Source organism: Chroicocephalus ridibundus, chromosome 14, assembly GCF_963924245.1.
Source record: "Chroicocephalus ridibundus chromosome 14, bChrRid1.1, whole genome shotgun sequence".
NCBI lineage: Eukaryota > Metazoa > Chordata > Aves > Charadriiformes > Laridae > Chroicocephalus > Chroicocephalus ridibundus.
In genome coordinates this window covers 12,078,863-12,105,604 of record NC_086297.1, presented here as the reverse complement: position 1 = coordinate 12,105,604, position 26,742 = coordinate 12,078,863, and the positions used below count along the sequence as shown (strand labels likewise).

General features: G+C 50.6%; 1 protein-coding gene across 1 annotated transcript in view; it reads right to left on the bottom strand.

Annotated features, from left to right (window-relative positions):
• The window catches only part of STX8 (syntaxin 8), a 117,283-nt gene that overhangs the window by 30,197 nt on the left and 60,344 nt on the right, over positions 1 to 26,742 (bottom strand). Inside the window, exon 7 of the mRNA XM_063352377.1 lies at positions 11,053 to 11,154. Within this exon, the coding sequence (XP_063208447.1) occupies positions 11,053 to 11,154 (102 nt within the window). The remainder of the gene's footprint in view (positions 1 to 11,052; positions 11,155 to 26,742) is intronic.

The following is a 26,742-nucleotide window of genomic DNA, read 5'->3' as shown; positions in this document are numbered from 1 at the left end:
GAGGTTTGGTGGCTACGGGTGCTCCTTCAGACTGCACCTCGCCCTCTGCTAGGAGGTAGGTGTCAATGAGGATGGTCCCACTGAACCCACCGCCCTGCTCTGCACTGCTGTGTCCGGCCATCCCGCAGCAAGTGGCTCCTATGGACTCATCCAGTGGAAGCCTCCATCTGCTCTGCTGCTCCTCCTGGGGACACGAGTGTGAGGTCCCGCTGGGGACAGGCAGCAGGACAGTGCCTGCCACCCACCGCAGCTGCACCCCACGGTAAGAGCACCCTCCAGCACCCGCACACCAGCCCAGACCCGGGATTTCTGCCTGAAAACCTGCGTGGGGCCGTTCCCACCCAAGCCCCACTGCCCCCAGAGGACAGAACCGAGCCGCTTTCAGCAGCACCCACTGCGGTGCTGGCCGGGTCCCACGTCCTGGCAGACGCGGCCGGTTGGCATCACCCAGCGCACGGCCCCCACACGCCCTCCCAACGCGAAACCACCGACCCCAGACGTGCAACAGGGTTTAATTAACACTTCTGCTGGATGCGTAACTCCTGCCATTCGAATGCTTCAAAACAAACACTGCATGAACGTATTTGGTTTTCACCTTAACTATTCTTTTTTTTTTTTTTTTGTTAAAGTAACACCAGAGACTTTGGCCATCGCCCATCAGACCTGACAAGCCCGCCCTCAAGGGCCAGGGGGTTCGTATTACTCTTCCCATTTGCCTGGGGACAGTTTTCCCTAGCCAGCGTTAGCACAATTGCAGGAATCCTACTGTATTTTTGCAAAACAAGAAAGATTTGAGATCACAGCCCCTGTTGATTTATATCCCCAATTTCTGGTGGGACCAACATCCTCTATGCATCCCAGAAAGCCCTGAAGAGACAACGTAACCACTTGGTCCCTCGCAAACTCATTTCTCCATTGACCACATCCTCCGTGTATTGTTGTATCCCTGGAATGCCCGGGGCTTGCGAAGCAGGATTCCAGATGCCGGACCCTCTCTCCGTCCGGGGAATGTATCCGAAGCAGCGTTGGGCTCAGCACAGCATCTTTGCCTGGGGTGGGGGGCAGGATGTAGGGTAACAAGACCAAGAGAGGCTAGAAATGGCTGGCTTGGGTATTTTGGGAGCCAAAGATGAAGGCAGAATTTCCAAGTCTTAAGAATTAATACAAAGAGTTAAGCGAGATAATTCCCCCTCCCCCCCTCCCAATTTAGTCTTAAAGTGGCACGAAATCCCCGAGCCAGAACACCGTTGTATTTCAACTCCGGATCGGGTAGAGCAATTATTTTGTCATTGAGCATGTTAGGAAAGAAAAGGCAGAAGGAGGCAAGTTTTAGCCTCTTTGGTAATGTACAAATTAACACATTTCAGCACCATTTTCAGAAATATAAATTAATGATTTAATTCTGCAACATGTATCCTTGGAAACCAAGCTGTAAGCAGTCGCCCTTGGATATTTCACACAATTCCAATTTTTTTTTTTTTTTTTTCTTCTTCAATATTCAAATACAACTAATTGCTTGCCCTTTCGGAGTGACGGACAGCTTGGGTGAGCGGGGTGCCCAGGGGCTTATTTTACCACCAGATTTGTACAATCCCGCCACATGGGTTGACAACAGCTGCTCTAAATCTCCTGATAGGTATGAACAAGCATTGATGAAGTTCAGTCTGTTTGAACAGCTGCATATGCAAATGTAATTAAGAAGATGTCTACTGCCTTTTGCTCTCCTAGCCATGCCCCCCCGCTCCCTTCTCCCCCTCCCTTTACTCTGTCTCCTAAGGAGGGTTGCCATTTCCTAGCTCCAGGCTTGAATCCGTGCCCGATTCACGTCTCGCAACCGAGTCCCAGAAATGCCGCTCTCCATCCCTGCCTCTTACCACCATTTGAGATGGCCTTAAATTTAGGGCTCAGCTCCTAAACAGCCAATTAATTTGCAACCTTGATGCCCCCGCATCGACACTGCCCCTTGGAAGGCAACCCCCTGGTCAATATATCGCAGCAAAGTCATTCCCCCGCCCCCTCATTTTACGCCCGTCAGTTTGTGACGGCCCTTCATCCCTTATTTACACCACGCTCGCTGGGCAGCCTTAAACCAACCATGTCACTTCAGTCTATCTGCAAAAGTTACCCAGGGAGATGCCCCGGGGGTCACCGCAGCCTGGAAAAGGCACATGAGAAGAGGTGGCCCAGGTGCAGAAGACCCAGACAAGCCATCACTGGTTGAACACGCCAACCCAGGGCTTGGTGGGAGGATGGAGAAGGCTACGGAGGTTCTGGAGGGTCTCGTTGCCACAGGGTGAACTGTCGTTAAGTGAAGCAAGCTGGTTAATGAAGCCAGGAGGACTGGTGCACACAGAGCCCCAGGTCTTTCCCTTCAAACCGGACGTTATCTGGGATATGTATCCCAAAAGCAGGTGGACTAAACGGTGGCCAATGTCCAGCGCCAGAGAGGAACGGCAACATCCACACAACCGCACCGCGGAAGGGAAAACACGATGCGAGCAACCACGAGGGCGTCCCATTAACCTCAGCAGGACGGAGGCTCTAGAGCCGGCTGAAGAAAGACTAATTAGAACATGAAACTAAATGGTAAACAGGGTAGAAAACAACGGGAGCGTACCGAAGGGAAATCAGATCAAACAGAGCTAATCAGGTTAGCCCGCTAAGATAATGAATTTTCTCGACAAAGGAAGCGTGATAGATCCCATCCATGCAGACTTCAGCCAAGCACGTGATACGGTGCCATGTGGGAAATTACGAAATGAAAAAGATGGGGATTAGCAGAACTGTAAGGGCCGGAAACTGGTGAAAGGCGACGCAGCGTCGAAAGAAGGATCGGAATGGATGGAGGTCACCAGCGGAGCTCCTCAAGGAATGGTCAGGAGGCTGATCTTATTAAATATTTTTATTAATGACCTTGGCACAAAAAGTGAGTTGTGCGAATGAAATTTGCTGATGACACAAAGTTGGAAAGCCGTATCAGCACAGAGGAAAGCTGGGACAGCACGTAGGGAAAAAACGGGTAACTGCGAGGACGAATGGAGGGAGGTTGAAATTCAACGGGATGAAAGAGGAAGCCACGCACTTGGGACAAACAATAGTCTTTGCTGGGAGTTGGAAAGAAAATGAACTCAAGGTGGAAAACGTTCAAGGGCGAGAAAGGCCCAAGCAAACGGCTCAAAACAAAACTGAGTGAGGCACCACCAGGCTGTAAGGGAAATGTTTCCAGCAGCCCGAGAAGCGCTAGAGCCAGCGGGCGAAGCATCGCGAGAAGGCTCCGGGGATGGCGCGGTCGGTTCTCACGGTTAAAAAAAACCAAAAAGTTTAAGTAGGAGATAGAGTAAAAAAGGATTTATCAGAAAACAGATAGATTAATTTAGGAGATTAAAACGTAAAGACGCTTGTTCAGCCCCACAGAACAAAAGCTGGGAGGGAACACTGACACACGCATTTCGGGGAGTAAAATAAAAAAGGGGAAAGAACTATTCAAGATACCAGAACAAGGGCTGCACGTGGGCAAAATGAAGTATCCCTGACAAGTCCAGGCTGGAAATAAGTTTATGACCATTGCAGCCTTCCAATAGGAGTAATGGGGGGGAAAAAACAAGCTTGTTCTCAGAAATTTATCTTGAAGGGATCCTATGACCCAGAAGGCTCTTCCCATCCTTCCCTGCTAAACACACACAGGGCTGCCACCACCGCTACGCGCCGTGCTCCTCACCTGGGAAGAAAGTCAGAAAGCAACTCCAAACCATCTTTTTTTTTTTTTTTTTAAAAAAAAAAAACACAACCAAAACTATTTATGACTGCTTAGGTCCATCCTCTTTCAGCAGTTGAATCCATTTGAACTTCTCAGCAGGAGCAACGTTAAGCCAAATACTTGAGCTGTGAATGGAGCAGGTGGGAGGAGGTGGCACGGAGAGGCCAGGAGCTGGCGGGGGGGGGGTATAAAGGCACAGGGGGAGCCAGGACCATGCCACCAGCAAAGGCATCGTCTCAGCACCATGACAGACTGTCTTAGTGTATTTGCTGAATTGGGAAGCATCCTTTGGGATGCTTCTTCACACCGTTAGACATGCCGGGAGCTCCCCGGTGACTCAGAGCTAACGAAGCCGAGGAAAAGTCTTTCATATTACAGGGAAACAAGGTGGAAAGACAACAAATGAACCAGGAGTCTTGGATTAGCAGCGTGCCGAAATTACTGGACCAGTTCATTTAAAAGTTGTTCTATTAATATAATTAGTGAAGGCACATTTCCCGCCCCGTCCCTAAGCTAATCTGCTTTGAGGCTTCTCTGGTGTCTAATGAGACTTGAGCTCACCCTGCCTTCCCCCCGTCGACGGAGCCCTTAATTGGGTCTCTCTAATGAGGATGGATGCCAAGTAAGCTTGTAGGAACTTCTTATCTTTGCAGCCTCTACCTCCAACTCATTTCAGCTTCAATTAGCCAGTGGGGCGAGGTGGGAGGAAGAGCCCGGCCGCACGCGGGGCTGCAAAGCCATCGGCCCTTCCCGAATCCAGGCTCACCGCCGGCAGACCCCTGCTCCCCCCAGCTACAGCTAAGCTGGTGATGGAAAACGAGCTCTGTGAGAGGAAGAAAACACTTCGGGGAGCTCAGATGAGAACTACAGCACGAGGGAGGACGATGCGCAAGGCAGTAAGACTAGCAGAAAGCTGAATCCTGCAGGGAGATCTCTTGGGTGCCTGGTATTCCCCGGCAGGCTGGCAGCAGGCGAGATGGGAACAGGGAGCCAGAAAAACCCAGATGAAACTCCATCTTCTGTTCAATCACCAACAGCCTCCCCTCGGCCACCTCCCTGGGCTGCTCTGGTCCCGGGAGGATGGAAGCGTCGGTGCACGTAAGACACCGGCGATCAGCGAAGATGGCAGCGATGAGCCCAATTCCACCAACACATTCATCGCTCCCCCACTAAAGCTTCTTTTCAAAGCTTTCTCGACGGGGTGACAGCTCAGAACGAACTTTTCAACATGCAATTGCTTCAAATGGAAGAAACTGAAAGAGGGGAAAAAAGAAATAATAACAAAAATCAGGAAAATATCTAACTTGCCAGGCCAAGAAAAGTCATCCCGTGGAAGCAGGGGCAGGTGACTCGGAGCCAGCGCCGTTGTCAGAGCAGCACCGGGGAGGAACATTGGGAGAACTTCTCCGAGAGTGGGACTGCAGGAAAGGTTGATTTAATGGCACACTACGGCAGCTTCTCCGCTCCCCCGAGAGAAAAACCAAACCCCACGGACGGGGACTTGCTCATCTAAACACACAGCGTACGTCAGAGGAACAAACCTGAGTAACTGCCATCCAGAATTTAAAAAACAAATTAAATCCACGGCAAAAAATAAGCAGAACTGCGAAGAGAGGGATCGTACAATCTGGCAGGAAAAGGCATGAATCATTATTTTCTAGAGGAAACCGTATATAATCCAAGCTACTTTGTTTTAAAACAAATCAAACCTTCCAAAAACTCCAGTTAATAGGTTTGACAAATTCAGGTCTTTAATTCAGGTATTTTGGCGATTTGTTAAGATTAAAAAAAACCCTACCTGGTACCCACTAACTTTGCGGCAGTCTATGCCCTGCTCTCAGCATCTCCAAAAGCCTCCATCAGAAGGCGAAGGGGAGAGAGGAGAGCATCTACCTGGGGCCGGAGGAAGGCCATTAGATTGCAATGCCATCTTGTGGAATAGGAGAAAACGAAAGACGGGGGAAAAAAGTTGCTCAGCCGCCACTTTGCAATCGTATATTATTTTACGGGACACAGATACTGGCCCAGCAGGGGATCTTATCAACGCTTATCAATACTGAAAGGGGGGGTGTCAGGAGGATGGGGCCAGGCTCTTTTCAGTGGTGCCCGGGGACAGGACAAGGGGTAACGGGCACAAACTTGACCATAGGGAGTTCCACCTCAACAGGAGGAGGAACTTCTTTGCTGTGAGGGTGGCAGAGCCCTGGCCCAGGCTGCCCCGAGAGGTGGTGGAGTCTCCGTCTCTGGAGACATCCCAAACCCGCCTGGAGGCGTTCCTGTGCCACCTGCTGTGGGTGACCCTGCTCTGGCAGGGGGTTGGACTGGGTGATCTCCAGAGGGCCCTTCCGACCCCCGCCAGTCTGTGATCCTGTGATTCGGTGGGTGCTTCTCATTTTCCTCCTCTGCCTGAAAAGTTAGGGATGCACGCAGCGATAACTGCAAAGACGTGGCCTGCTTCCCTCACGCTGCTTGGAAGGGGATGGATAAGTCTGTCAGAAATAAAAACTTCCTCTTTTTTGCTTGTTTTTACTATGAGTAATAATAATAAAAAGTAATAATCTTTTGTGTTGCTTCCCCAGGAAGCCAGCCTTTCTCCTCGCCCACGGGAGAGCCACCAAAAAGAGTGACTCGGGTAGGATGCGGAGCAGGGCCAGCCCGATCCCCCAGATCCCCTCCCCAATTCCTGCTCTACTTTAGCAGGATCCGAGGAAGAATTCTGACTCCGTCCATCACACAGCTCGGCTGCAACTGCCTCCCCATACGTCGCATCGGATAATTAGGCTCCCAGCTGTGTCCTGCGTTACTAAAATCCCCGTTATCTCGTTCAGACGCAAACACTTCAGGATGCTCTTACCACAAACAAAGCCTGGTTTAACCATCCCCTCTGCAGGGAGCTGCCTACTTATGTCTTTAGGTAAAAAAGAAAAAAAATCTACAAAACTCAACGATGGGGGCGGGGGGGGAAGTTACCAAAAAGCACCATTCAGGTGAGCCAGGATGAGGAGAGACCCTCCTCTGCGATGAGGCCAACTCAACCCACGGGCAGGGAGAAAGAGCCACGGGCTCTTCGCAGGCTCCTGACAAATACTAAAATGCTTGAGCCTGACGATGGACGGAAATAAACCCACAGAGCTGCATATTACAGAATCACAGAAAGGTTCGGGTTGGAAGGGACCTTAAAGGCCACCCAGTGCCACCCCCTGCCCTGGGCAGGGACACCTCCCACCAGCCCAGGTTGCTCCAAGCCCCGGCCAACCTGGCCTTGAACCCCTCCAGGGATGGGGCAGCCACAGCTTCTCTGGGCAACCTGGGCCAGGGGCTCACCCCCCTCACAGCCAAGAATTTCTTCCTCAGATCTCATCTAAATCTCCCCTCTTCCAGTTTGAAGCCATTACCCCGCGTCCTATCATTACACTCCCATATATTGGGACCCCCCCCCCACAAAACCTGCACCCACTTACTTGCAACGTCCCAAAGCGAGGAACTGTACCCGAGCCCTCGGGGACGCGCCGCGGTGGCACAGCCCGTGCCCGAGCTGCCGAAGGCTGGGGACATCAGGGGACGGGGATGGGCTGGCGCTGGCAGGGTGCTCTCCGGACGGGTGCCAGGGACACCAAGGGACGAGCGGACGCTGGAGCCCACTCGGGGCAAGAGAGGATTAAAAACCTCACGGGAGCCGCGCCGTGAATCCAAACAACAGCAGCGCTGAGGAGTCTGACAGCAGCTCTCGTTTCAGGGCAGTCATTTGCCTTTAAGTAAGTTTTTTGGGGTCAAAACGGGAAATTTTGAAAATTTTCTGAATTTTTTTTCCCTGATTGGAATTGGATTGAACGGGATCGCAGCTAGGCTATCTCTACCTAGTTTGGGTTTTCTATAGGAAAACCAAAAATACTGCCGGAATCCCAACCAGTGCATCATTAAGGTCTTGTGGCGTTTGCCATATCATCAGCTTGTTCCAGCTCAAGGCTTTGTTCGGGCCAAATTCGTGTGTCGTCCCCCCCCTCCCCAGCACCTCGACCTTAATTATACTTCCGTTTCTTTGCTTATTTTTAAATGTAGTTCCTAAGAAGACATTCCGAGGGTTGAAATTTCTAAGAAAGAAGTTAGCGAGAAACGGTTCCTGAGAGAGGGATACTGAGCGTTACTCGGCGCACAAAAAGCCAGCCATAAAAGTATGGAAACTGGGAGGGACTGGGGACAAACCAACCCAGAGACCCAGTGGTAAAACTGAAAAGTCAGGATCGTGCACGCAGGCGTCCCTGTAGCAAATCTGGTAAAGGCAGCCTAACCTGTGATTTGCACGGTGAAAGATCAGGGCGAATTTATGAAATATAAGAAAAATATATATATATATCTCCCTCCTAAATGCCCTACGTACCCTGAAAAGAAATAAAACAATGCCCAGCAGCGTGCAAACATTTCCCTGCAGATGCCTGATGATTTTCAACAAGAATTTCATAAATGCAGCAGAGTCTGGTATATCCCGGGATTATTCCTCCGCCGCAATCCCTGGGAGTTCCTCCTGCCACACCGGTGCGGGGTTGCCCGCGGCCACCAAGGGCGAGGGGCTCCAAGCCAGGCAGGAGCAAGGGGTGGGACGGTCAACGGTTCTTGAGTCAGCGAAAGAAATGGCATCGAAAATAAGCTGCGAATGAAAACAACCCACCCCGAACTACCTGAAGGTTTCTGCCAGGAGCGAGCACGAGCGTCCCCGACCCCTCTGCGCCCAGCCGGTGGCACCCCCGGCGTACATCACCTCCAAAGCTTGAAACGACGTTTGCATGAGAGCGAGACGTTGAAATATTGATTAAAGTTGGATTTCCTCAACAATACTTTGATTTTATTATTACGCTGGCTGCTAACAAAGACACACCCGGTACTGCCTTACATTCTTGCTCGTAAAAGGGTGATTATTCCACTATTCACGCCAGGCGGCTCCGCTTGTATCCACAGCCAGTGGCTCCAGCGCAGGCACTCATCGGGGAAATAAAAAGACATTAGGATTTCAAAAATGAGGCGAAAACACGGGAACGGACACAGGCTGGAATAAAGCGGAGGCCGGGTCCAAGCCGGGGAAGGACGGGGTGGGCAAGGGGGAAGGCTGAGCACTTCACCCCCGTTTAAATCCGAAGCGCCAGCACCGAAACCAAAGAGTTACTGAAGATTTTGATCAATTCACATGAAACATTGGAGGGGAAGGGGGGGTGGAAAAAGCCCTCTGCAAAAATTACCTAGCAGGTGCCGGTTTTTCCCGCTGCTTGGCTTTGTTGAAGGAATAATTGTACGCACGCGGAGGGTTTTTCTGATCTTCGCCCACTAGTTAAGTCTCATCGCCAGGGGAAAGGGTGGAAAAGGGATGGGAAGAATGCCATGACAGCCTGTGTCTCCCAGCATTATTGTTCTAAAACTCCAGCTCAGGCCGAGCACAGCAGCTATCTGAGGCAATGCCGTGTTTACGTATGCCCAAATTGTTATGCAAACACAGGAAGCCCTGTTGGAGCAGGGGGACCGGGCACCCAGCGGCAGCAGAAAGATGTTTTTCAATGTGGAAAGGGTGAGAGAGGTCACCCCCAAGGAATCCGGCCCAGGATGCTCTCAGCCTTCCCTCTCCCATCCTCCTCCTCCTCCTCCTCTCGAATTCCCCAGCGCAGCCAGTATGGGCTTTGAGTTAAAGAGACAGGCTCCTTACCCAGCAGCATCGTCTGGGGGCTGCGGGAGGAGCCTAAAAAGGGGGGAAAAATACCTAAGGAGGGGGAAGGTGTGCTGCGGGAGGGGGATTCCTCACCCCGCGCAGGCGTTCGGCATCGCGCTTCCCTGTACTCCTGCAGAAAATCAAACCTCCGAAGCTGAGGGGAGACTCCAAAGGCACACAGGGGCACTTGGCATCATTTAAGTTTTTGGTTTTTTTTTTTCAGATTAAATCCATCTTGCATCAACATTAAAGACCTAGAATAAAAAGTCAGTCACGAACTCTGCAGTCACACCTTTAATTCTACCTGTAGTTGGTACAAGAGAAATCGGAGACAAACAAGTCAACTTAAACCTCCGGAAGAAGCCACGGAATCCCATCAGCCTATATCAACTAAGCTTTCAAAAAGTTATCGCTGACGGAGAACTAAAAAAATCCTTGAAATACATTCCCGGTGCTTGCAAATGTCTCATTGCCGTCTGAGCTCGGTTGCTTTTACTGACGGATTCAACAGAGTAAAAGTTCCCCACCCGCCAGAAACAGCGAGACCAAGCCAGCTCTCACCTCGCTCTTTACGAAACTACGTGAGCTCAATTTCATTAACTTCTGCCTATAAGTCAAATTCCTACAGAGCATAAATTATTCTTGTTAGGATTTTGAGACTTCTAGTGTGGCAAAAACAAACGCCGCGCACCAGAACCGGCCGTGCCGCCGCCGCCGCAAGGGCCTCACCACCACCTGAATCCTGCAGGGAGACCTGGGGGATGCCTGGTATTCCCCGGCAGGCTGGCAACAAGCGAGAAGGGAACAGGGAGACAGAAAAGCCCAGATGAAACTCCAAAAGCGCGGGAACAGGCACATGCTGGAATAACACGGAAGCCGGGTCCAAGCCAAGGTCTGCATCCCGGGGAAGGACGGGGTGGGCAAGGGGGAAGGCTGAGCACTTCACCCCCGTTTAAATGGACCCCACGGACCTCATCCCCCAGTCACTCATCCTCCCAAATAAAGGCGTTTTCTGCCATCACCCACAGCACCCTCCCGCGGTTATTGCTATCAAACACCCCCAGCTCTTCACCCCATCGAGGAAAACCTACGTGCCCGAGACGTACAACCTCTCCTTGGCTGTATGGAAAAGGAGACCAAGGGAGCTTTACCAGCTTGCCCGGAGCTGGAAGAGTCACCAGCAAGGATTTCAGGGCTGGCAGGCTGCGGACACCAGCTGGCTGAGAACACGTTCCTGCAGGACACCACCAGAAACGTCCCGGCGGCATCACTCCCCGCTGTGACCGGTTTTGTGAGAGGCTGGTAGCTAGCAAGTTTTTTAAAGCTAATTAACACGCACTGCTCTAATTTCACACAGTTCTACAATTTCCAATCAGAATATTGTGCAACGCTGGAGCCAAATGGCTCAAGGAAATTAACTGTATCAACACGCACAGCGAGTCAAACCCGCAACAGCAGCTGAACAAGTCTGGAAAGGTATTTTTTTTCAACTTTTAAGAGAATCTGTCATCGGGGGGAGCGCATTGCACACAGCCTCTGAGCGCTGAGCTACTTTCTCATCATTTAATAACGGCGCAGGATTTGTGCTCAAGCCCTTTCCTACCGCAGGACGTTGATTTCTTGTCCACCATCTTCACGTGCCGCGTCTGGTTGCGGAGCTTGTCGTCTGTGTTTTCAACCAGGTTCGTGAGGTCGTCGATGATCTCTGGGGAAAGAGAAAGACGAGCATTAATCTCTGCGCCCCACGGCATCACGGCTCAACAAGCACACGCCTGCTGGAGGTTCCAAAAGGGAAACCGGCTGCATCCTCCTGTCTTCCAGAAAGACACACCGGTGCTCCACATGCACGGACATGTCCAAATCCTGGGAAACGCTACACAAGAGATTCAACTTCAGATCCAGTGCATTTCTCCGCTGTAAGGGCAGAGGAAAAGAAATACAGCCTGAAACAGCAGGAGGAGTCTCGGCAGGCACCGACTATAAGGTGACGGCAGCCAGAAAACACCAGCCAAAGTAAGAGAATTAGTGCATGTGCTATAAGAAATCTGAAATTTCAATCCCTGGAACAGGGCACCTCAACACTCGGCCATTACTCAGTCATTAAACCACATCCAGAATCCCCATCTTTATAACCGCTTTTGAGAGCGTTTGGTGTGGTCCCAACCAAGAGACCACGGAGGAGACAGTCAAAGTCCCACCTTGGTGAGTTATGGAGATGCCCGGATGGCAGTTCTGCCTGCAGCCCAAAGGATCCAAAGGAACGTGAGCAAAATTTCTCCTACGTTTATTTTTAATAGAGGGGAAAGGAAAATTTCAAGCCAACTCATCCTCAACCTCATACAACTGACGCCTTTCTTTTTGTCAGGGAAATCAGACCCGGCACGAGGCTTACACCGAGAGCGGTCGGTTGTTGGGTTGGGATTTTTTAACACTGAAAATCAAAAGCCACATTCAGGCACCAAATTTCCTTCTTGCTGACTGTTCCGCTCTAATTTTCTTCAAATACGCAGCCGGTGCTTCTGGCTGGGTGTATGAACACACCGCCTTTGAGTTGCTTCCTACTCTGCAGGTAGGAATGGCTTTTTTTGTGCATGATAAATCAGGGAGGAGGAGAGCAGCCAAAACCCGAACGCTACTGCAAAGCAGCCTGCTCTGGTTGCACTTCCAGCACTTTCCTCGCTATTGATCACTGTCTTTATAAATCCAGTCTGCCTTTCGGGACCAGGTCGGGGGCGGCAGCCGTGCCAGCTGGCGGGGGCTGTGCTCTCGGGTCCTTGGTACCCTCCCAGACTGTCACTCTCTGCACTGCTGAAACCTCCAGCTTTAACGCACCGTAAAGCAAAAGTTGGAGCGCATAGCTTTCCGTGAGCGAGACAGACTCATTTTCTGTTCATTTTTATGCCTCATAACTCCGTATGTATGTTGGTTGAGTGTTAAAGAAAACAGAATCATGGAATGGTTCGGGTTGGAAGGGATCTTAAAGCCCACCCAGTGCCACCCCCTGCCCTGGGCAGGGACACCTCCCACCAGCCCAGGTTGCTCCAAGCCCCGGCCAACCTGGCCTTGAACCCCTCCAGGGATGGGGCAGCCACAGCTTCTCTGGGCAACCTGGGCCAGGGGCTCACCGCCCTCACAGCAAAGAATTTCTGCCCAATATCCAACCTAAATCTCCCCTCTTCCAGTTTGAAACCCTTCCCCCTCGTCCCATGGCTCCCCTCCCTGATCCAGAGTCCCTCCCCAGCTTCCCTGGAGCCCCTTCAGGGACTGGAAGGGGCTGGAAGGTCTCCCCAGAGCCTTCTCTTCTCCAGGCTGAACCCCCCCAGCTCTCTCAGCCTGTCCTCACAGCAGAGGGGCTCCAGCCCTCCCAGCATCTCCGGGGCCTCCTCTGGCCCCGCTCCAACAGCTCCATGTCCTCCTTGTGCTGAGGGCTCCAGAGCTGGACGCAGTGCTCCAGGTGGGGTCTCACCACAGCAGAGCAGAGGGGAAAAAAGTAAGTCCCATCAACAGGACAGGGCTCTTATTAATTAGCTTTTATTGGTTTGACTGTATTCCTTCAAATAAGATTTCCCAAATAGTTCTACAAGGAACAAGGGGATGGAACTAAAGCAGGCACTCCTTGTATTTCCAACACTTCGCTGTGGCACTAGAAGGCTTTAAAAGGTGGTGCCAATATGTGACATTAGTTCTTGCAGCTTCTCAAGAACATCCGTACGCCTCTGTGGGCATCAGCTTCGGACCGGTGCTTGAAAGGGAACGGTTTCCTCCAAAATTCACCTTCCCGCAGCAGAAGATGTGCAGGGCGCTCATGTCCTCAAATCTTGCCAAGTAACAAGCACCGCTCTAGATACAGAGATAAAACCGGTTTGATCGTACGTATGGATAAGAAAAACACAGATATAAAATAAGCGGGGTTCTGAAGACACAGAGGACATTTTCAAAGGCATACGTAGCGTGGGGGTTTTACTCTCCTGGAGAGCTGGGAGATTTAAGCACCATCCTTCTAAGGCGTGCTTTTTTAAGTCTGCCCTACAAGCACCCCATCATCTCCAGCGAATCCCTATGTAAAGTGATACCAGCATCTAAAAAAAACTTGTACTTCGAAAATTTACATCTCTCTTAAAAGATGAGCTCCTCCTGATTCCTGTTCCTCAGCCTAAACCATCTCAGCATTCACATGAAACATCAACTGCTTCTACCTGTGCAGCCTCCATTTTACCCTGTGGACCTAAACCATCCACCCCTCCCGTGGTTAACCAGCATCACCCACCGAGGCTGCTCTACGCCAGACGCAAACTCACGTATTTGGGAAGTTGTTTGTAATACTCAAGATTTTATTGTTCGTCCTACACCAGAACACATTTTCCCAAGTGTCGGCAGGTACTTTATTTGACCTGCAAGATTTGTTCAGTTCAGATATTAGTCCTCCTCCCTCTCCCACCCAACTTTCCCAGGTCCAACATCTGCAAAGCCAACAATATTTTGGAGAAACTTTATCTGTCTTGCGTGATTCAGCACACAGGAAAACCAGTACAATGCTGCCGGCAAAGGCAGGCTTTCTCATGTTTGCCTCTAAATGAAAAAAAAAAAAAAAAGCGACGAAAGTTCCCATCGTTGTCAAGGACAAAGTGATAAGCATGCTTGGGAAATAAGAGACTTTCCTCTGCCAACACTGACCAGACCCTCCTTGAAAAACATCCTGGTGAACAAGCTGTAGCTAAATGAGAACAAATGCGAGCAGGAAAATTTGCTGTCATCATTTCAAAGCCCAAGGCATTGCAATTGGGATTACGTCTCCAGCCTCTCCTTTCCCATCCCCTTGCACAAGCCAGTCCCTGTCAGACAAACCAGCAGGAACCGTTTCTGAACCAGAGAATTGGCCTGCACAGCTTGGGAGAAGCGTTTCTCCATATCTACATGTCTCTTGATACGGTCAGGTTTTAGGGGAGTAGGCCAAGCACGTAGCCCACGGATCAACAAGCAACAAGTCCTTTGATGCAACGTGCAGTTACGACCAGGAGAAGTATCAGGACACACATGGCGCAACCAGGAGGTCCAAGCAGGGTCTTCCCCTCCACCACAGTGGGGTTGATGTGGGGTGAAAGCACAAGGAGGTTCTTACCTCATCACCACTTGAATCAGAAGCCCGGACCATCAGGTTCCCCAGGCCAGGGTGCCCTTGCAACCACCAACACCCTGTACAGAAACATCCATCCACTCATCTACACCCACCAACACCACCAACACTCACCACAGAAACATCCGTCCACCACCCCTCTATGTCCACCAACACCCACCACAGAAACATCCATCCACCCATCTACACCCACCAACACCACCAACACCCACCACAGAAACATCCATCCACCCATCTACACCCACCAACACCACAGAAACATCCAGCCACCCCCCTACACCCACCAGTACCATCAACCCCCTGCACAGACACATCCATCCACCAACACCCTGCACAGAAACATCCATCCACCCTCTACACCCACCAACACCATCAACACCCACCACAGAAACATCCAAACACCCCCCTACACCCACCAATACCACCAACACCCTGCACAGAAACATTCATCCACCCTCTACACCCACCAACACCATCAACACCCATCACAGAAACATCCAGACACCCCCCTACACCCACCAATACCACCAACATCCTGCACAGAAACATCCATCCACCCATCTACACCCACCAACACCATCAACACCTACCACAGAAACATCCATCCATCCACCCTCTACACCCACCAACCCCACCAGCCCCCTGCACAGAAACACCCACCCCTCCACCCCCATCACCACGCCGTTGTGGTGACAGGTTCAGAGCAGCTCTCGACCTTGGTGTAAATGAAAGAATTTCTCCCTGCTCTAAAGCAAAGGAAACACAATGGAAGTCTGTGCTGTATCAGGCAGGGTTGAAAACAAGTAATGAATGCCTAAGGCAGGCAGAGCTGCTGCCAGAAAAAACTAACTCCATGGCTAAGAAGGTCTTCAGAGCCCCGACAATCCCACGTTAGCTCTCAGTAGGCTCCTGAGGGCCACCTCTTCTGGCAGATGACCCACCTGCAACCACCTCTCCCCTTCAAGCTGCCAGTTATATTCAGGATGAAAATTTTTCTATCAATCACCTCTCATTTACCTGACTATGCAATGAGTTAAAAGTTAAAAAAAAAAACCAAAAAAGAGAGAAACCTGGAAAAGGTGAAGGACTCGAGGTTCCCCATCGCGAGGGAGCAGACGGGAAGAGCAGGCTGACTGCTGAAGGGCTGCCAGTGACCTTACAAAGGACATTTCTGTAACACTGCACTGCAAACCACATTTAAACCGGTAACGCAAATTTAGCCAAGGTCTTCTTTCAGTGAAGCAGCATCTTGAAGCAGAAGATAAAACCTACTGCGCAACCCTAGTATTAAAATCTCAGTAATTAAAGCCCAGCTGAAGTGGGAGAAGTTTGAAGGTTGCTCATCCCTTGGAGATGAGCTCAGACAGGACCTCCTGTTTCACAGAATCATAGAACAGTTCGGATTGGAAGGGATCTTAAAGATCTTCTAGTTCCAACCCCCCTGCCCTGGGCAGGGACACCTCCCACCAGCCCAGGTTGCTCCAAGCCCCGGCCAACCTGGCCTTGAACCCTCCCAGGGATGGGGCAGCCACAGCTTCTCTGGGCAACCTGGGCCAGGGGCTCACCGCCCTCACAGCAAACAATTTCTGCCCAATATCCAATCTAGATCTCCCCTCTTCCAGTTTGAAACCCTTCCCCCTCGTCCCATGGCTCCCCTCCCTCATCCAGAGTCCCTCTCCAGCTTTCCTGGAGCCCCTTTAGGGACTGGAAGGGGCTCCAAGGTCTCCCCGGAGCCTTCTCTTCTCCAGGCTGAACCCCCCCAGCTCTCTCAGCCTGTCCCCACAGCAGAGGGGCTCCAGCCCTCCCAGCGTCTCCGGGGCCTCCTCTGGCCCCACTCCAACAGCTCCGTGTCCTTCTTGTGCTGAGGGCTCCAGAGCTGGACCTGGTACTCCAGTTTCTGCAGGGACTTTGGCTTGAAAAGCTGTGGAACAGCCTTGCTCATCCTTGCACACATGTCCCTTTGCTAGGGTCACAGCCAGGCAGGTACATCAGCTTTCGAGCTCACCAGCAGACAAGGGGGACAAACACGCCAAGCGCGAAAGCAGCAGGTTTCTACAAGAAGGTGTGGACATTACCATTTCTCCTCACCTCGTCCCTGCAAGGCTGTGGCAGGGAAATGCAACCCCATCTCTACAAACCTGGATGCTTTTCCTGGTCATCAAGGCTATAAAATTTGGCCCGGAGCCCTCAGACGGGCAGGATTTCTTCAGAAGCCTGGTATACAGAGAATTTTAGAATGGTCTAGGTTGGAAGGGACCTTTCGGATCGTCGAGTCCAACCCTCAGCCTAACTCTGACAAAATATCACACGGCAAAAATAGCAGTGGGGTTTACAGATTGGAGATCAATACCCGCGTACCTTGAACCAGGACAAAAGTCACCGAAGGTCACAGTTTGGTGGCCACGAGCCTGTCTGCAGTCCTGCCCTCGCTCCTCCGGCCGCGGGAGCAGCAATGGAGAGAGCCCAGCAGCCCTGCAGGGGACTGGGACGAATTCCCCACACAAGGGGATTTACAAGCGAAGAAAACGTGCACTGAGGAAACAGCAAAGCAAGCAAATGACAGTAGGTAGATCTATTCTGAAATATTTGACCTTTTTTTTTTTTTTTTTTCCTGCTAAAAAACCTACAGCAGTGGGTTTTGATCTTAGGCAACCCGTGTTTTGGAGCACTGCAGAGCCGCCACAGCTCCAGGTGGGAAGAGGTGGAAGAAACATCCCTACGGAAGCGGTGGGAGAGGCTGGGAACAGCAGCCGTACCATCAGTCAGCCCTCGCCGCTTCCAGCCTTAATTCCACCTCCTGCTCCTGGAGAAAGCACAAGCAGAGAGAGGAAAAATCCCTTGTGTTTATTTTGTTACAAAACAAACACCAAACACATTTTGGGTTTGTTTAATAATTTGCGTTAAACTCCAAATACACTGTTGCCCACAAAAACACATGCAGAAATTGTTTCACCGGATCGGAACTTGTCGCTGCATCAGCTGTCACAGCCCCAAAATTAAAGCTGCTGAGCTGCAGCTCAACCCAAAGCACGGAAAAAAAATAATTGCTCTTTGAATCGCTTCACTGGTCCCAGCAAGCTGAAGCGCTATCAGTGCCTGCAGCCAACTTTCAAAGACGCGAGAATCCATCGATGGACCCAGATCAACACAAGACTACTCAGAGAAGCGAGCACGTAAGCGTTAAGTATTCCTTTCCAAAGTTTTATTGAAATGGGAAAGGAAAAAGTGAAGCACCAGCTCTGAACCCGGATGGTCAGCACCCTCCCGCTCGGCTCCACGGCGCCTGGCTTCGCCCTCTCAAACGATACATTAAAGGTTGAGAAAAATGATCTTTATAATACCTCCGAATGAAACGGTTGGATTATAAGTCACACTGGCATCACGTTTTGTGGCTACTGATTTCTGGGGTCCATCCACGCGCAGGTGTGTGTGCGTGTTCAGAGGGACTACGCCCAAAGAGACCACCGGAACGTACAAACCTTTCCTGAAATTGCAGTGGAACAACCACCTGGTGGGAGCGGTAAGGGTGTATTTACATACATCTTTAAAAATCACATCCGCTAATAGCTAAAAAAAAGAAATATTTATGCAAAGGACACCAACAGAAGACCGACGATAAAAAACCGAGCGGAAGAAATTATATGTAATCCTAGGAATCTCTCAGAAAAAAGCTCATTCTTCATAACTTTTTTCTTTCAAAGACTTTGCCGCGGCAATGAAAATCAGAAACGTTCTGGTTTAATGCCTAAAACCACCGATGCCTTCCCTAAAAAGCTGGTTCTGCTTCTCTCCAGCCACGGCATGGATAATTTCAGCCCGTCCCGTGAGACGGGAATCCCACCCGTTAGAGCTGTAAATCACCTCTGCGGGACATGGCCATCCATCACCTACAGCACGTCTCCTGTGCCGAAGGCTGGCGCGGGACGGGAAGGCAAATCCCCAGCTGAACCCAAGCCAGGTGCCGGAACAGTCTGCTGTGGCCTAACGGAGCTTTTCTCCTCCGTTCCTCCTCAAAAAGACTGCAATCCCTGGAGGCATCTAAAAGCCGGGCAGATGTGGTGCTGAGGGACATGGGTTAGTGGCGGTTCGTCAGAGTTAGGTTGATGGTTGGACTTGATGATCTGAAAGGTCCCTTCCAACCTGGACCATTCTATGATTCTATAATCTTCAGGCACTGGATTTGCCCACGGTCCTGTTGAACATCACACCACAGAGAGCACAGGTCCTCCATCGCGACCCCCATCTGCCTTTCCCATATTCCCAACTTCTCCGTTGACATTTCTAACAACGCTTCCGATGGGTTTGAAATCGGACTCCTCTGGCAGACCCACCTTCTGTGGCAACTCAGCCGTCAAGTCTTTCTACAGCTGGTCAGAAGTTTTCCACGGGAAAAGTTTCCACTGGAAAACCATTTGACAGATGATAAAACCAGCACATCCCAGAGCGCTCCACACGCCTGGACCTTCAGTGTTTCACCTTCTTGATGATGCCCTTTATGCTGAAACACAACCCTGATCAGCTCGATGCGAATAACCAGCTTTCAGCTTGCAACTGAAATTCTCAGTTTTGACAACAAAACGAGAAGCCCAAAAGATCCAGAGAGCAAAAGCCCCTTTTCCAGCCCATTCAGCCGCTCCATCTTTCCTCCCTTTCCGACCCCGGTGCCAAGACCCCACCAGTGCCCGCCCAGCTCCAGCAATGCTGGAGACTGAGGAGCAAGTCAACTGCTAGGCCCTGAGATCCCACTAAAGACACAAAATGAACATTGCGTCTTTCTTTGCAGGGACTAAACAGCAGCAAGTGACGCCCGAGTTATGGCGCAGGCATCAACGCTGCACATTTTAATCCAAAAAGGCGTAACTTATGAGATTACAAGTCCCAACATGAGTGCAGCACACGGACGCGGAGGAGATGAGCCAATCCAACAGCTATGGATGCTCTTGCTCTCATCACCATCACGGACCAAGCCCTGAGCCCTCCTGTTTCTCCCGTCAAGGAGCTCCTGGGAGGGAAACTCGTTATGGAGAAACGTGAAGCGGTGCATTAAGGAAACGAAAGCCAGGCAGTGGCAGAGCCGGAGAGCCGGGCCATTTCGAGGAACGCTATGGTTTATTTTGCAGGAAACCATGTGGGTTTTTTCCTACCCATTCTCCACCCAAGAACAGGAAAAAGATCTGGTTGCCTTTCCATCCTACGTCTCCCCGTTTCTACCCATGCCCACACAGCTGCACCATCGTTCTGAAGGCCCGGGATTTATTTTATTATTTTTTTTTAAATCATTCTCCCTAACTCATGGAGTCCCTACGAAAGACAAACGCCTCTTCCCATGAAGTGGAACAGGCTCTTGCAGAGCCAGAGTTCCGCTTTCATACATGACTTTACACTAATTGATTTTTTTGTTTGTGTTATTTAAAACACGTAAAAAGCCTCGTTTGGTTTCGGCAGTTCCGTCTTTGAGTCACACTCATTCTGTCTGTGGAGCAAGAAACCCAAAAGCCACGTGAAAGCGGCCACGTGAAATACAGCACAGGCAGAGAGAAACAAACCCGGGCTTTGACTGCAGTTTAGCAGAATGCCATTGCTGACCAAACATTCCCTTGGAATTTTTTGGCTTTTCCGTGGATTTAAATTTACAGATCACTCGATAGCATTTATCGATGAGTAATGCATCTCCCCGGTATACCCCACCGTGAGTCACGGAAGACTGCAGTCAGCCTTAAGAAAAACATATAGACGACTAAAATCCAGAACGTTTTACGCTACACAAAAAAAATTACAATGCGGCTGGAATTCAGGGGAGCAGCCAAGCAGGCTTTCCCTCCCTCCTTCAGGTCTCCGGTGCCTCAGGAGAAGAGCTAGATACCAAAGAAATGAATCATATATTGAATGCCGACCTCTATATGTCCAAACCCCGTAATTACGCGTTAATAAGAAAGCGAGCATTGTTCAAAACGCCAGAAATGAAGATTGCAACTAACGTAAGTACATCAGAAACCCAAAGAACCTTCGCACGATGTGCCAGCTGTAATGTCAAGGCAGAACGAAAAGAGAAAAACACAGTAAAAAATACAAAGCCAAAATCTTAATTTCTCTCCCCGGCTGCGAGCCGGGCCCGGTTTTTTTGCAGCCTCTCCGACGTGCGCAGCTCTCCGTGCCACAGGCGATGCGTTACTGCAGCCACGGGCTCCTCCTCGCTGTTAACTCCAAGGTAATACTCACCCCCCCCCAGCTCTGCGCTGCTCAGGACACCGGGATAGCGGCACCTTCTGCCGCGATGAGTTTTGCGTTTCGAGCCAAGACCAAGATTCCTCCCTGTCGCGGTTTTGACCAAATCGGCCAATGGCCAGCGACAGATGCTCCCCCCCAACCTCTCGTATACGGAGAGGCGGAGGAGAGATAAAGAGATTTACGAGTTTAGAAGAAACTAACCTACTTTAATGGAATATTAATTACAAAATAAAAAGGAAATAATGAAACAGACACAGTATATACAAAACCGTATTAAGCTCCCAGGGTGACGTCACCGTCAGTGATGGTGACTGGACTCAGTGACGGGTGGGAACCGGGTTCCACAGATGGAGCCAGGAACACACGGATTGGGATCAAAGGCAGATGAACAGACAGGGTCCTCCTCGGACGTCGGCCATCGAAGGGCGAGAGCTGACCCTTTGATCCCTCAGCTTTTATACTGCGCATGGGGCAGATGGGATGGAATACCCCTGGCGGTCAATTGTGGGTCCCCTGTCCTGTCCGCTCCTCCCCGCAGGTGGGACCCCTCTGCGCTTTTCCGCTTCCCACCCTCCATTGGGGCAAATAACGGAATTAGCTGCCCTTGGCTGTTACAGCAATAAGTAGAAGCAGGAGCCTCTCTGCGTACCATTCCTTGGCACAAACTGTCTCATCACTCCGAACGAACCGCTTTAGACGCAACAGGCTGTTAATTTCAGAGAGTCAGAAGAGGCCTAGCTCAGAAATAAAAGGACTGAACAGAAAGTTGGTCCTGTTCTACCGCAAACCAGGACACTCCCTCCACGGTCCCAAATTTAACTGATAACATTTCATCTCTTCTTTAGCGGAACTTCACATAAGTACTAAAACTCCCCAAAATACTGACTTCTCCAAGGGAGCAAACCAATTTGTTCCCGTGTTTGAGCTGTCTCACTCTTTAGCTCTTCTAATTTACGGGGGGCTTGGTGGTCCTTGGAGACAGTCGGGTTCAGGAGATCTCCTGGCCTCCTGCTGGGAAGGTGTTTTACGACGTGCCATGTGTACGTAGCAGTCCCGGTGCTCTGGTCTGGGCGGCACGAAGACATCGCTCACCCTTCCCCATTCCCGCAGAGATGGCTCTGCTGACAAAGAGGAGGGCACTGGGCTGCAGGGGCTGCAGGCAGCGTAGGGCAGGAGCTGGCAGACTTGGTTTGTGCCCAGGGGAGCAGGCAGGGAAGGACAGTCTGGAAAAAAGACGCCTGAGGGGGCACCTTCTCAACGCTTATCAATACTGAAAGGGGGGGTGTCAGGAGGATGGGGCCAGGCTCTTTTCAGTGGTGCCCGGGGACAGGACAAGGGGTAACGGGCACAAACTTGACCATAGGGAGTTCCACCTAAACACGAGGAGGAACTTCTTTGCTGTGAGGGTGGCAGAGCCCTGGCCCAGGCTGCCCCGAGAGGTGGGGGAGTCTCCGTCTCTGGAGACATCCCAAACCCGCCTGGAGGCGTTCCTGTGCCACCTGCTGTGGGTGACCCTGCTCTGGCAGGGGGTTGGACTGGGTGATCTCCAGAGGGCCCTGCCAACCCCCGCCAGTCTGTGGTTCTGTGACATGTCTTCTCCCCACCATGCTGGTGAGCAGCCCCAGCCTGCCCTCCCAGCTCAGGTTAGCAGTCTGAAGCACTGGGTGATGCATCAGCCACGGCAGTGGGTCCTCCTCCTCCCAACACACCCATGGGGACATCCATGCCAGCTCTCCACCCCAAGGAATCCTTGCAGAGGAACAACTCCTTCAGGACGAGGATCACTCCTGGTTCCCCGAGTTCCTGACAACAGACTGGAAAGAACAAACTGCTCGGAGTCCTAGGACCTCTGCCTGGCCTTTGGGAAGTGAAGTGAAGGGCAGCTCGAGCACCCAGCTCACAAGGCCAAGGACCAGCCCATGCCTTCAGTGTAACCCTTTCCCACTGGTTCACCAAACCTTCCGCATCTTTAAGGATAATGCTGAAATAAGAGAAAACTATTTGTTCTGCTACAGAAAACCCTGACATCTGCTCCAAGGACCAGAAGGACATGTCCAAGACCACCGTTTCCACCGCCCACCACAGCGAAGCAGCCTCGCTCCATCCCAAAATACGGAAGATTATATCTGGGTCAAACTTCGATACCCCCAAGCAACACAGGACACTTGACCCTCTCAAAAGCAGGTCCGGAGGCAGCAGAAGGTGATTTGAAAATACACGGTGGTGACAAAGAAGCGTCCCAGGCCACGCGCTGTGGTAGCCCTCATCGGATCCTTCACAGCTAAGGAGCAACGCTGAGAAAACAAACAGCGGTATCGATTCCAGCAAACACAGTTATTAGTTAGAGTTGTTATTTTAAAAGCACACACTGAGAAGTTTTCCCTTTTCCAGCTGCTTATTTTGTTTTATTCGAACAAAACCCATGGACATTAATTTTAGCTGTACTTAATTGAATAATTTCTCCGGGGAATAGTTCAGGGAGAGTTTTAAAGCAGCCTGTTTCCAAGAGCCATTACTAATTGGCATATACCACAGCGTCAGTGTGCCAACCAAAATAGTACGCTTTAATGTTACTGGAACTATTCTCAGTCCAGATGTGTTGAGAACTCGCAGTGATATAAGGCAGGCAATAACTACGCTCACACGATAGAGGGTTTTGAGTATCCTTCCCCATTTGTCTGGAAGGAGATAACAGTCTCCTTCCCTAGCAGTATTCGAGTGTAAAGCCAGGTCATCTGTTCCTCCCCTTTACTCCCAACAAGTGACCTACCCTTTTATTTACCGTGTTTAAAGCAAACCAGCACAGTTACCTAGTTATCAAATATAAAAAAAAAACCAAATCCAAACTCTCTTGTAAGAATTACATAAAGTTTGCCTCCAAGTCACAACCCTCACTGAAGTCAACGTTGCTGTACATCGTAGTCATAGGATGCGTTGGGTTGGAAGGGACCTCTCAAGGCCATCTAGTCCAACCCCCTGCAGTCAGCAGGGACATCTTCAACTGGATCAGGTTGCTCAGAGCCTCATCCAGCCTGGCCTTGAACGTCTCCAGGGATGGGGCCTCCACCACCTCTCTGGGCAACCTGGGCCAGGGTCTCACCACCCTCAGTGCAAAGAACTTCTTCCCAATGGCTGATCTAAACCCGCCCTGCTCTAGTTTAAACCATTGCCCCTCGTCCTGTCGCTACATGCCCTTGCAAACAGCCCCTCCCCAGCTTTCCTGTAGGCCCCCTTCAGGGACTGGAAGGGGCTGGAAGGTCTCCCCGGAGCCTTCTCTTCTCCAGGCTGAACCCCCCCAGCTCTCTCAGCCTGTCCTCACAGCAGAGGGGCTCCAGCCCTCGGATCATCTTCGTGGCCTCCTCTGGCCCCGCTCCAACAGCTCCATGTCCTTCTTGGGCTGAGGGCTCCGGAGCTGGAAACGGTACATCCAGCGCGCTCTCTTCACTACGGCGGCACACCAAACCCCGGGCAGGCACTGCTCCTCCTATTTGTAATCGTTGCTTATTTTTATTCAAATCCAAAATCTGAGTGCTCTAGCAACACAAACGCAGAGATTTTTAGGCCAGACTATCAAAACTTCCAGCAAAATCTTCAAGTTATAGGGACAATGTCTGTTGTGCTACAGGGACAAACTATTGTGCTACAGACCTGACTTTGAGAGAAAGCAAGGAAATACTGCTAATAGAGAAAATAATCGTAAATTCTGCATCTCTAGGAAAGCCCGGAGCACTATGCCACTGGAAGCCTACTTACATTCGTATACCCAAACCCTGCCAATCAAAACACTTTTCCTATTACGATATGTTTGTTTTCTGCAAACTTGTATCAGAAAATGAAAGGACAGAAGCTAATTCAGACTCCATATCTGTTTCTATTCCCTTTAGCCAAAATCGAAGCAGGGTTTTTAAAATACTGCCTTCAGAAATTCTTCATAATATTCGCCCCTGCTTTCTTTTAGTAACTCTAATTTTTCCCAAGTCTTTATACCATTGCAATACTTTTCCATAGATATGAATAGCTTAAATTACAAATACATATCAGTTGCCATAATTACACTAGGGCAGAAAGTATAGTAATTCCCTATAAAACACCACTTGGCTACTAAACCCTGCAAGTTTAGGTTTCCAGTCCATTTCTCAAAAAAAAAAATAATAATCACTTAAGTTATAGTCCATGCAGCTGTTGTCATTTTAAGAACTCCTTGACAATTACTATTTCTACACTTCTTGAACTGTGGACTCATCACAACGATGTCATGTAATCACTGAATGGTTTGGCTTGGAAGGGACCTTAAAGCCCACCCAGTGCCACCCCCTGCCCTGGGCAGGGACACCTCCCACCAGCCCAGGTTGCTCCAAGCCCCGGCCAACCTGGCCTTGAACCCCTCCAGGGATGGGGCAGCCACAGCTTCTCTGGGCAACCTGGGCCAGGGGCTCACCACCCTCACAGTGATAAATTTCTTCCCAATATCTCATCTAAATCTCCCCTCTTCCAGTTTGAAACCCTTCCCCCTCATCCCATGGCTCCCCTTCCTGATCCAGAGTCCCTCCCCAGCTTTCCTGGAGCCCCTTTAGGGACTGGAAGGGGCTGGAAGGTCTCCCCGGAGCCTTCTCTTCTCCAGGCTGAACCCCCCCAGCTCTCTCAGCCTGTCTTCAGAAGAGAGGAAATCCTTGTGGGTACCCAAGAACCAGGCCTTAGTCCCATTGAAAAAAAATAAAATTAAATAGCGAGACAGAGCATCTCATTCACTTGGGTCACAGCCACCTTGACCCAAATCTACCCCGTTCTGCCATGAGATAAAAAAAAAAAAAAATCCATTCTCATCCATTTTTTCAACCTTAGAAATAACCCTAGTTAATGCATCTATGGGAGGACTCTCTCAAAAGCTGGCACGTTGCTTGCTCAGGGTTGACTCACGAGAGATATTCCCCGTAAATCCCCCTTCAGCCCAACAATGCATCCCGCCTGCCCGACCCCGGGCCGGCCAAGGCTCTTTGATGAGCTGGCGCTGTGAAGGACGCTGCAGCACGCTGATGGATAACCCGCCCAGCCCGGCTCCTTCCTCCCGGACAAAGGCCCCGTCACTTGGGAATCCCGGCAGAAGTTTCCCAAGCACCTTCCAAAGAAAAAAAAAAAACCACCCTCATTTCTCAAAACCTGCCTACGAGACAGCCCCAGCTCTCAAGGCGATTTAAAGCGACATTTATTAATGGCTAATGTCATTTTGGCCCCAGGAGAAAAATCACCAAATTGTTGGGCTTTGCTGGGAGCGCGGCCGAGCAGAATCGCCCCGCGCCGCAGCGAGCGCCTTCAAAGAAAGGGCAGAAATTCCTGAGATGTCTAGCAGGCTGTGCAGGATGTATAAACTCATTCCGACACAAATTAAAGAAAACTCAATCCAAAAAGCAGGAGTGAACTATCCCTGAAATGTTAACCGTAACGCTATTTCCAACTCACGAGAACGTCCCACATTTTTCACATTAAAAAGCTTTAAAAGTTAGTGAAACACTTCATTGCTGCCACGGTCCCTACAATTGAGAATTATTCAACAACTGGAGATTAAGTGCTCTCGGTTTCGAAGCAGATTAAGGAAGATTGGAAAAAATGACCAGCGGTGTTCGTGCATAGCTGGAGACCAAAAATATATTACATGGGCTGCAGTTTGAGGAGCGAAAAGGGAATATAGCTCAACGTGCGGATGCGATGCTGGCTTTAGTGATTCCAGCTTAAGTGGTGCGCTCCCTTCCTTCCAGTTTCATTCCTTTTATCACAGAATGGTCTGGGTTGGAAGGGAACTTAAAGATCATCTAGTTCCAACGCCCCTGCCCTGGGCAGGGACACCTCCCACCAGCCCAGGTTGCTCCAAGCCCCGTCCAGCCTGGCCTTGAACCCCTCCAGGGATGGGGCAGCCACAGCTTCTCTGGGCAACCT